Raw genomic sequence first — 11,844 nt, forward strand, 5'->3', positions numbered from 1 at the left:
TCTACTTCTATAGACTGTATAGATCTCTCGCTTAGCCGCCACACAAAACTTTCCAGATTCAATCTCGTTTGTAATTCAAATCTAAGTTAGAGTTTGTCAATCTTCTTCCAACAAACCCTAGAACACTTACTTCTTCCAAACCTGAACGACAAAGAAACACAGTAGGGATTGGGCGATGTAAACTTCTGTAAAATTTGTGTTAGCCGAAAATCCAATCCACGGCTTAGCGGATCTAGACTACTAGGAGATCCTAACGAAGCCAACCGAAGCCCTCCGAGCTCCTGATGGGCAGGTGTCACTGACATGTCCCTTTACCAGAGGCTTGACCGAGACTGGGGGTCATTCAACGGACTTTTGACTCCTTTCGGTCTTTCAAATTTCTCGGATCTCGCTGTCCTCACCTCCACTGTTCTAACGTGAGTATCTCCGTATCAACCTCATCCACATCCGGAAATGAAGTGATTTCTTACATCCAAATTAAATAGGTTTTGCCAATCACACATGTAAGTGACTTTGCTTTAAGATTATCTTGTTAGAATCCCCCGCTGATATCATATGATCCTGCTTGATCAAGGCCCTTCCAACGACTCGCCCGAAAGGGCCTATTTCATGCGGACTACGTGGCCAACTCTGCTGGCGTCAATACGATCCTGACCTCTGCGGCTGTCTACGTGTGGGCTTCATACCAGCAAGAACGGGCCGCCTTGCAACGCAGAATAACGTATGACGGCCATCCGCGGATCAATGTAGCCGATTGGGCTCCTGGCGTGTGTTACTTGACGACTCGCTTCTGGCCAAACGAGATCGTTCAAATGTACGAGCTTTTAGGACTCCCGGAAACCATCACGCTAGACAATGGTTGTGTTGAATCAGGCCTCACAAGCCTTGCCATGCTCCTCTCTCGTCTGGCTGTTCCCATAGCGTCATTACCACCTTACCACACTTCATTTAACGCTCATAATTGACTGTGCCCGCCAAGACGCTTGTAATTAAACTGTCGCCCTAGCTCCTCATCAGACAAAGTTATCAAGGTGCTAGCTGTCCATATGTACTGAATTGAAAATACGTGAAAATACCCTAAAATGGAATTTTACAAAAATTCGCTTCGCCCAATCCCTAGTAACTACCTAACAGAGCCAGTCAACAGGCTGGACACTAACCTTCCTCCAACTAGAGAAATTAACCAAGTTTCATCAATCATCTAAACGTAAGACTTTTAGCCAATTCACCGTCTCTTTCATTTCCTTGTCACTAAATTTCCTCAAGTAGATTCTGTACGCATCTGAAGCCCAACGACCATTTATCTTGATCTCGTTCCTTGACGCACCCAAGTTCCAACGAAGGGAGGCACCTCCTATTCTGAAGGAGTGCCCGTAAAGTAACTTATGTTTCACTGGTCTAAACATATTCCAGAAATCTCTCAGTCTGTTAATCACGAACTGCTTTTTATATACTATCATCCTTCCGTCTTTCTCACTAGCAAATCCAAAAACCGGATCGATCGGTTTCCGTGGGCGGAATTCGTATAGAAGCTTCAGTACTCTTACTGGGTCAAGTTTCGATTTCTGACGGTGGATATAAATCGTTTGAATTTCACCCGGTCTCGCCGTCTTCGCCCCATGGATCTTTATTTTTGCATAGGAGTAGTCATTCGCCCAAACTACATCTCCCCAAAGTGGCATCCTCTTCGACACGTCGTCCGACACCAATTCACCCAGCCTCGCTGTGCCCCAAAAGGCCACCAATGCGATCGCGAAAATAGCCAGGTCTTTTTCATCGGTAAGGTTGATGTGCTCTAGTAAGACAGCTAGGTCTGATATTAGCACTGGCGGGCGTAGCTTCTCTTCCTCCCTTAAGCGGTGTTCCACCGTTTCCGAAGCTTTCAGCAATAATGCCACTGAGTCGTCTTTCTCCGAAGGGTAAGTCTCGCGGTGAAATTTGTGCCAGGCCTTTAGGCCTGCTATGTAGGATCTCAAAGTCGACGCCTTGACTGACTCGTCCTCCCCAGCGTACTCTTCTTCTTTCTTAGAACCCCACACTACGAAACCTAGCAGGACTTCGGGAGAAATCAGTAGTAACTGTGACCGTTCGATGTTCTTGACCTCGGCGTACCTCCTCAATTTCACCACACCAGAGTTGTAGTGTTTTAACGTGCCGTCCATCCAGGCGCCTCGCAAGAAGTGTTTTTGAATTTCATCTGAATCTGATTTATCTACTCCGAACGCGTCTTTCTTAAATGATCCGAATTGCCTGGTAAGTCTCTTGAAGTCATCCATCTTGTTTTCTTTCTCTGATTTGGTTCCTGTGTCTAATTTATTCGATCGTTTCTTTCTCGTCATGATGATGGTTGCAATTGAATCGGCGTGAATTGGAAAAGCAAGTGAGTCAGGTCTCCCGGAACGTCTATCTTGACCTCCTTGAACCACAACAATTCGGACGTTAAAACCCCCCTTGAGAGGTCATCGGCTTTATTATCTCTAGATGTTACACGTTTCTGCTTAATGTTGCAGCCTAAGTTCGTAAGCAGTCGCTGTATCTTTTTCCACTCCTCATTCACATCCTGATCTTTAGATTTGCGCTTACGGATTGCATGTTCTGTGGTTGTGTTGTCAGTGTGAACCCATAGCCTCCTGCCTTTGACGTCCATCACTTTGTTCACTACTAGCAGTCCGAGTCTTATGGCCACTGTTTCGGCCCAAGCGATGCGTCGCTTTTTCTCTTTCCTCCCTTCTAGCTCCCAATCCGTTTTGAACTTGAAGCATGCCCAAAAATCACCAACCAAGACGCCAATCCTGTATGCACCCAGTTTGTCAGGTCAAAGAACAAAGGTTCACTCTATCTCGGTAAGGTCTTTATTATGCGAGTTCTTTCACTTACCCAAATGAAGAAGCAGCGTCTCCCACCCAACCCACCTCTTTGGGTATCGGGTTAGGGACTATTCGGCAGGCTTCGAAGTTCTCCAAGCACGCCTCCCACTCATTCAGATTGTTTACCACATCCTCTGGAGTCTCGCGCTTGGCCTGGATGTTTCTCCAGGACTTTTTCCACCGGTATAATGAATTGAGGTAAGCGGCCATGTGTGGCACGATGTGAACCGTGTGACATAGCCTTCCCACGAATGTCTCGACTTGTGAGTAACTCCATTTCGCATCCTTCGTCAAAAATTCTTTAATTTGTCGTAGCCTTTCATCCAATTTCTCTTTCGGGAGTCTAACCGTGTGTTGCTTTCCATTCCAGATAAAGCCTAAGAACTTTTGTTCGTCAGCAAACTCGTAGTTCTTTTTCGGATTGGTTCTTACTCCCATGGAATTGCTCAGGTCAGTGATGTCTCCCAGTGAAGTCTTCATGTTCGGTCTCTTTAGGATGAGGTTGTCATCTACCCATCGAAAGATGACTGGGAATCCAAGTTTGCTGATCATAATCCGTTTCCAGGTTTCCGCTGGGGCCCCAAAGACTCCACAGCTTGCAACTCCTCCAAAGCCAACCGCTAAATCTACCCACAACTTCCCTTCAAAGTCTTTAATGATGAGGTATTTTCGTTGGCTATGATGTACTGGCAATTGACGGTAAGCCTTGGCCCAGTCAAAAACTGCTAACTGCCACTCTCCTGGATTATCTCTGAAAAATTTAGCGACGCGTTTGAAATCGTCCCAAGACGTTTCGTAGTTCATCTTATCTACGTACGAGTTGACCGACGGGATTTCGTCGTCCTCTTTAGGATATGAAAGGTCGTTTATCAAGCGCACCGATCCGTCCCCATTCGTTGCACTCCCCATGGGGTTTGATCGGAAAAAACCAAACCGCTCATATAGTTCTTCATGTGAGTATGGGCCTGCTAATCTCCCTTCTCTAAGTTCTCTTGCTAACGTCTTTCCGATTTCGTCTTTCACGTCTAGGGCCGTGGAGTGGTTATCCGGAGTCCACCACTTCCTCTTGCCTAGGTGATGTTGGGGAATCCCTAGGCAGAAGCCTTCCATGAACCCATCAAGGATGTAGGGTATGTCTTCCTGGAGGCCCGCCTCATCCATTAACTCCTTCCACTTATCTAGGACCATTTCACTCTTTACTTCCGCTGGCCACTTTGTTACTCCACCGGCTTTGAACAGTTTCCTTTCTGCAAGGGGGAGTATCGTTTTTGCCTGAAGTGAGGATGAGGAATCGTGTGAAGAGACTGAGTCCGTCTCATCTACGTCGCCATGTTGCTCTACTACTTCCTCCGCTACCTTAGTCAAGGCGGATAAGCTTATTTCTCTCGTTTCAGGTGGATCGTTGTTCAACCTTACTTCAGGCCACGTCTCTCCTGGGGTGTCCTGTTTCAGGACTAATCTGTCTCTCTCAAGGACCCATTTACGTGGACCAGTAGGGCTGCGGGCTGTTATCATGTATGAGAATCAACATTTCATTCAGAAATCGCCCCCAAGCTCACTTTCACTCTGACAACATGATTTCGCACACAGACGGAAAGGAAACCAGATTTAAGTGAAATCATCTTCATACCAGGAATTATGTTCAAGAACAAGAGGAGAACAAGGGGCGATATGCACAGAGATGGGGTGTGACACGAAACCATCGTCATGCGTCGGCAGCAAGAGTGGGTGGTAAAACACAGTTACCCCAGTCAGTAAACACTCTCACAAAAACACATTCGGAGAACTGATTCTCACCAAGCTCCGTTCTCGTGGACCTTTCCTTTCCCCTTTCCTCCTTGCTTGTTGGCGTGCTGTTGACCATGAGCAACCCAATCGTGGCCACCGTTTCCGGAGTATGCCATATTGTGCTGATACTGGTTTGGATACACTTGGTAACCCGAACCGAACATTGCACCACCATGGAACCCTTGAAATTGGTTTCCACCTTGATTTCTCGGAGGGAAATACGGTCGTTTCTGGTAAAAGTTTCCTCCTCTATTACCTCTACCCCTATTGCCACCTCGTTTTTTCTTGGCTGACTTGTCTGACGTCTCACCATCTACTTCTGTCACCTGATTTTCCACCAATCGGGAAGTACTGGCTGCTGGGGGGTTTTTCGTCAAAGGCTGGCCGGTGTAGAAGTCAAATCCATACTTTTGTTGGCCTGGGGCGTACGGGTTGTTTTCGTACATCAAGTCCCCTGCAGTCTCAGCATCCCACTTAGCTCGCCTCGCCGCTTCCTCTTGTACTCCATCCGGTAAGATAACTTTTTCCACCTTTTTTCCTCGCTTCCCATTCTTTTTCTTCCTGTACATAATCCTCGACCTCTTCCTGAACACCAGAGCTCTAATGATCAGGTGGTACCTCAGTCCCACCATCCAACACTTGTGTTGTACCATAAGCTGACTCACAACCTCTTTGTGTTTCGTGATGTATCTAGCATACGCTTCGTGGCCGTAAAGTTCTGCTGCGTAACGAGTCTCTAAATCGCAAGCTAGGATGAAGTCTCCATAATTCATCTGGCGTTCTAGGTCTCTCTCCGAAGTCGACAGAGTGAAAGTTTTCTTGCTCTTCTTTAGTCCATCATCGACCGTCGAGTGGTATGCGTCTATGTATGACCGCTTGAAGACTGATAAAGGTACGTATTTCTTAAGCTTCTTAAAGCACTTGTCCCAATGTCCTGGGAGGTCTGGTAAGTCCAAACCTGCTAGAGCATTTAATTCAAATCTGACATTGGCTTTTGACATCAGTACTTCATCTTCTCCTGATTCCGAGGACGAATCTGATGAGCTCGAAGAGTCAGAGCCTGACGTGGAAGAGTCTTCTGAGTCGGAATCGTCCGACGAAGACGACGACGAGCTTTCCGAACTGGAAGATGTCGAGCTTGTGGAACTAGGAGTGGACGGGGTTTTCCTCTTCCTCCTGTTCTTCTTGCTCTTACGAGAGTGTTTGTTTTTCCTCTTTGACTTCCCGTCTTTCTTGCCTTCCGGTTTATCTTTCTTCTTACTTCCACCTTTCTTCGACTCCATTTCACCTTTCCTCTTCAACCTTTCTAACCTTTTCACTTCTAGCTTCAATGCCTTTAGCTCTTCTTCTTTCACCATCTTGCTTCTCAAGGTCTGGATCATGTCCATATCGACCCCTTCTATCGCGGAGGTTAAGCGTTCGACTAGTGGGCGAGTGTCCACTGGAGCAGTCGGAGTTTTCGGAAGAGCTTCTCTAGCTAGCGTGGGTATCGCGTCCAATGGCAGAGTGCCTTGAACTTCTCCCGTGGGAGGGTGGTTCAGCTGAGGGGTGGTTTCAACTGTTTAGATAGAAAGGAAACCAACTATGGTCAGTCTACCCGTCCTCCATTCTTCTACTATGAAGCAACTAATGGGAAGGTAAAGAATTAAGGATTCTGCTACTACAATCGATATTTGGAGCATTATAGACCAGGGTTTCTTTTTCTACTTGCTCTGCTTCAACCTTTAAACTCAGGGAGCTCTCTCCGACAGGATCGCGGTGAGTCAAGTTCTCCCTTATTGGGCTTTCTTTGATTCCTCTTCTGTTTGCCAACTGGAGATGGGACTGAACAGGGTTCTGTGAACTGTAGACATTCTCAGGAGCTTTGTTTGGCTACGACTGTTTCAACTCGAAAGTTTTTATCAATTTAATTCCACATATGTTCAGTTATTGGGAGCCTCTGGGGCTGCGACCATCTATATACACGGGAGCTGTGCTAGCAGCTGCTACCTTGTTTAGGATTAATTCACCCTACTGATAAAAAGGGAAATAGTTGGAGGATATTGTCTGAATCGAACTCACTATGATCGTGTTCGATCAGTCCTTCAAACAATTCTCTTTTCTTCTTCCTGACTTGGTCGTCATCTCGTAAGTCTGTTGAGTCTACGCTCGTTCCTCTTTTCTTCTTACTTTTCACCTTCCTCTTCTTCTTGAGCTCCTTTCCTTTCCCCCTCTCTTCTTCTTCCACCGATGACGAGGCTGTGCCTTCCTGTTCTTCCTCATCACTGACTATTAATACCATGTTCTCCCCTGTCTTCGCTTCCGCCATACTACTCTCCACCTGACTTAGAATCAAGCTCGATGTGCCTTGAACGTTGGACGTGTTGTTCAAAGTGTCGACCGTATCTTCCTTCGATGTGGTGACTCGTTCCAACGGAAAGGTCGAAGTCTGAGGGGTGGAGGTGAGGGTGTTTGCTCCTGGGTCTCTAGATCCAGCCCGTCTTTCTCTTTCTTCTGCTTGTTCTTTCAATTTCAAGGCGTGGGCCTTTTTCTTTTCTTCTTCTAATTTTACCACTTCTAGCATTTTCTTTGATTTCGGTAAATGTGTTGATTTTTTCTGTTTAAGTGTTCTCCACATTCAAATGCTTCTCTTGTAAATCTTAATGTCTACCGTGGTTGGAATTTAAGAATTTTAAGAAATAGCAAAGAAATGACCTTGCGAGAATGACAGGTGTAGGCAGCGGGGGATATTTGGATAGTGAGAGGGAGAAGAAATTTTTTCTTTCCTCTAACTTCCAAATTCGTGTGTGGTGACCATGACACATGGTACCGCCCATGACATCCCCGCTTCACCTGTCACTACTCTCATTCCTGAGTATGGAACTCATGGTACCGTCGCAGGCTAGGAACAATACCCATTGACTGTGACACTATTCAGGTACATGTGGGTGTGAAGAATAAGACAGAGTATCCTTCACCGGTAGCCGCATTGTCAGTGATTGAAAATCAATCATGTGCGGCTTTTGTGGAAGATGTCAATATAATTGTAAGCTTGGTCTTGAAGGATCAAGTTCAGGAATTTGTCTTTGGATGTTGATATGCAACACAAGGGCAAAGAGGATATCTCTCAGAGATAATCACAAAGTAAAGGCAAATTAAAAACGAAATCAAAGACGCAACATGTGGAACGCGCATACACATTTGGTATGTCATGTTTGATCAAGACGTGAAGTCCATTTGCTTGAAGTCACCCTTGGCAATATTGAAATTTTGTTAACATTATGATATTACAACACAGGCCCCATGGCGGGGTGTGATCTGGAACGAGAGGTGGAGGGTGCGCATGCAAGGTATCATTTTGGTCCGTCTTGTGTTTTCCGGCCATACTCCAGCTCAACACACGCCCCACCAACTGTTGAGTCACCATGGGTTATTCGAGTTGAGGGTATACTCGGGCCGTGGCTGCGCCTACAGAACCATGCTGAAATTTGCAACTTCTCCATATGGGCTGACAAGACGCGACAAACTTGAAAACGAGATACATACATGAGAACGATGTGCAATAGATAATCATCAGCACGGTAGACGCGGCAACTTATTTCACCTGGCATGGTCCGTCTTAATTTATGTTTTCCTGAGGCTATACTCCAGCTCAACAGACGCCCTACCAATCGTTAAGTCACAAGAACATGGCTTATTCGAGTTGAGAGTATACTTGGGCCGTGACTGCGCCTACAGAACCATGCTGAAATTTTCAACTTCTCCAGAATCAGATGGGCTGACAAGACGCGACAAAATTGAAAACGAGATAAAAACATGAGACGATGTGCAATCAATGATCATCAGCACGGTGAACGTGGCAAATTATTTCACCTGGCACTTTCGTATTCTGACAGCCAAGTATGAATAATCGAGATGGATATAAAATTGCAGATGTTCTTGGACGTGTTTGATAATTCCTCACCCAGTCAAATCCTCAGCATACATATCTCCTACATCATCAATTCTCTTATTCCAAACCTTTGTTCAAATTCTCTCATCTTTGTTCTTAGTTTGTATATATACGTTTAAATATAAAATATTACTTCGCACTACATCTTCGGCTGAGCCTTACTTCCACCACATCCCTTTAAGACCTCAACATGCGTATCAATCACAGTTTCGTCGTGGCCTCCATGGCCCTTTTGTTTGTACTTGAGTTCACCAACACAAACACCGTCTCCGCAAACTCTGGGGGCGACGGATCTGGTCTCATCAGGTAAGTTTCGAACGCCCTTGCAACATCAGAAGCGGTTTTTAACTTAATATCTCCCTCTGTAGAGTACTTCGTCGTCGATCTCTCAGCGCTGAATCCCCAAACACCAATGAAGAAACCACCCAGGGCGAACCCATAGCTACACAGTTAGTCACAAGCTTTCTTTAACTTAGGCAACGTACTAAGCTTCATGATTGTAGTCCTGTTCAACAATCCGGCGTGCCTCAGTTAGGGCTTTCGGCCGGAATGATACAGCTTATCTCAACCGGTCTCGTTCGCTCTATTGCCAAGTTCTCGGCCGATAAAGAAGCTGGAGTTGAATTTCCAACTCAGCAAGAAATGACGCAAGCTATTGATCAAGCACTTTGGACATCAGATTCAACCAACTCCGCCAAAGTCGCTCAAGCCATCAAGAATTCCATCGATGCTCTTGCTGATCGGAAACTCGCTGAAGGTGAAACTGGAAGGAATCGGTAGGTCACCGTTTGATCTCCTCTATCTTCCATCGCCGATCTAATCATCATTTTATTCATAGCACGTCAAAGGTTTCAAAACCCACTCCACCATCTGCTCGAACTTCTTCCGACCAAATTGCAGCTGCTCTCCTCCAAACCATTCACGCGTTTTGTGAAGATAAAGCTGCCGGTGGTCGATTACCAACTGCAACTGAAGTCAACAAAGCATTAACACCAGCCTTACAAAGTATTGACTTTGGTAATGTCAAGAAAGGTGCAGGGGCTGTGAAGTTTGGATTAGATCAAATGGGTACTACACACAACTCTGAAAATGACACTCCCTCTCCCTGCCCAAACTCATGAAGCAGATCTACAAGCTTGATTTTAAAGGCAATGTATGACTACCTTCATGTCTACAATTGATCGTGTCGTGTACTTGGGGTGTTATTATTACTTCTGTGAAGTGTGTTTCTTATTTTCAAATATATCTCAACCATCGTATGTATACAAAATGCTGTACGCAGAATCAGAAACCAAGAATTTTTTGTTGTCCATGCGCCACAGTTTTCCGTGAGAAGAGTCTTCATCGAAACACCATCTGGTTCTCAAAGACTGTAATTTTGATTCCAATTGTGTATTTCAAAGTGCCGTGAATGGTAAGTTGATCTCGCATAACATGTTGGTTGCTTTGTGATTTGTGTCCTTAGAATATCAGTCGGTCAACCTCTCCTGTGGGCTCTTTCTAGGCTTCTTTAGATCAAAATGTCACGCAATGTCTGACTCCGAGGGAGCCACGCTTCACAACCAGTCACACTTGATTAACCCTATCTCATTTGTTCTGAGACATCATGTCACAATCTTGGTTCCATTTCATCTCAATCGGATTGATGCTACATTTGACTACAATATTATCAGCATAATGCACCAAAAGCTAAATGGTGTTCGTTGACTTAGCAGATTTATCTTTCAGTTTACGTTCAAGTTTCATAAACGCCTTGGTAGCAGGATCCATATCATCATCCATGTCATCCTCGAGATCTTCATTTTGTTTCGTAGCAGATGAATAAGGCGAGCCAAGTTCTTGAACCTTTTGCTTGACATTTCGCATAGCACATTTGTAAGCCTGGAGCTCCTCCATATATATATCATGAACGCAATGGGCACAGCCTAAAGAGATATTAGATACATCAGTTTATCAGGAATCATCTTTTTGTCTCACAATCGCTCTCGATATCTCACCTGACATGCAACAATCTTCAGGGCCGGGTGGCGTAGGTTTCGCCGGAACCAATAAGGTAAGCTCTTGCCTCTTCCCTTCGCTTGCTGATAAGTTTAGTAAGCTTTGCACTTGACTCGTATTAGGTAATGAAGAGACTAGTGGCTCAAAGCCATCGGAATCGCCATCCGTTTCCTTGAACGTAAGCCCTACAGTTCCCTGACGATGTTCCTCTCGAGACCCGCCTGACCATTGATGCCTCAAATTTAGAAACCCTCTATCAACACAAATCCAAGAGGCTGAGAAGGTTGAAGAACCGTCCTTTTTTGAGGTGGAATCTTGACCTTCTGATTGAGCTCGAAGCTCGGTAGTCATTCCATTATTCGAAAAAGTTGTACCTCTCCATTGACCAAGTCCTTCACCTAGCACATATACACGTCTATAAAGAGTTGAATAGTTTGAGAAATTTCGTCTTGAGTATAGCTGAGTAGTTTTTCTATGAAGGTTTCTAATTCGACAGTAGTCGAACATGAGAATACAAGGTCGGAGCGATCTAAGCAATGATGCTGGGTTTTCCTCATGAATGTGAGCGCGTGGACCCGACTCAGCCTTTTTCAATATACCCCGGTACCGAATACCGATGTAACTTTCAGACACTGTGGCAAGAATATTCAGAAGTTGGACTCAAGAAAATGAACATCTCCCATATTTCATCACAGAAGTTGGTACACAGTATTTTTGGGGGGCACATAGAAGCATACGTTCTTGGTTGGAATGTGGATAAATATCATTGAATTCGGAATACGTCATTGTGGGATTTTATCGGCGAACATACAACCTTCCAGTGAAACCTTCATACAATTCTTGATGGATCTCATGAACCCAAGCAAAATGTTCAGACCATGTCCGATCTGAAAATCATCTGACGAGATGAAATGCTGTAAATATCCCGATCACAACCATGGACAACTCATTCAACTAAGCCTAAGGAGTTCGCCCTACATTATATGATGCACGCGAAGTTCTTGAGAGTCAATTTGTTCACTTCCATATCTAGGAAGCTGATGCGTAAGGTTGTTTCAAGATGAAATGTAGGTATGTAAAGAGATCACCTTGGATGATTCCGGAATCATTGGGTGATAAGGCAATGTAGATGATAATCCATCTTCTCTAGATAAGTCGGTGAATTGTAACTCACGGCCAAACTTGAACTCTTAGCTTATGTTTGCCATCTCCACAGGCACAAAAAGTTCAAGGCTCAATAACAATGATGAGCTGGGCATA

The 11,844-nt window shown here is 45.0% G+C and overlaps 2 protein-coding genes across 2 annotated transcripts; one reads left to right on the plus strand and one right to left on the minus strand.

Annotated features, from left to right (window-relative positions):
* Nucleotides 1–8,776: 8,776 nt before the first annotated feature.
* MELLADRAFT_91327 (uncharacterized protein) lies at nt 8,777–9,707 on the plus strand (the record flags this gene model as incomplete). The annotated part of the gene is made up of 4 exons (XM_007414125.1): nt 8,777–8,892; nt 8,955–9,035; nt 9,090–9,362; nt 9,425–9,707. The coding sequence occupies 4 exons, from the start codon at nt 8,777–8,779 to the stop codon at nt 9,705–9,707; spliced, it is 753 nt and encodes a 250-aa protein (XP_007414187.1).
* A 568-nt stretch (nt 9,708–10,275) lies between these two features.
* Nucleotides 10,276–11,370, minus strand: MELLADRAFT_66303 (uncharacterized protein; the record flags this gene model as incomplete). The annotated part of the gene is made up of 3 exons (XM_007414174.1): nt 10,276–10,511; nt 10,584–11,216; nt 11,322–11,370. The coding sequence occupies 3 exons, from the start codon at nt 11,368–11,370 to the stop codon at nt 10,276–10,278; spliced, it is 918 nt and encodes a 305-aa protein (XP_007414236.1).
* Between the last annotated feature and the right edge of the window lie 474 nt (nt 11,371–11,844).

This window comes from Melampsora larici-populina (assembly GCF_000204055.1).
Source record: "Melampsora larici-populina 98AG31 unplaced genomic scaffold MELLAscaffold_41, whole genome shotgun sequence".
NCBI lineage: Eukaryota > Fungi > Basidiomycota > Pucciniomycetes > Pucciniales > Melampsoraceae > Melampsora > Melampsora laricis-populina.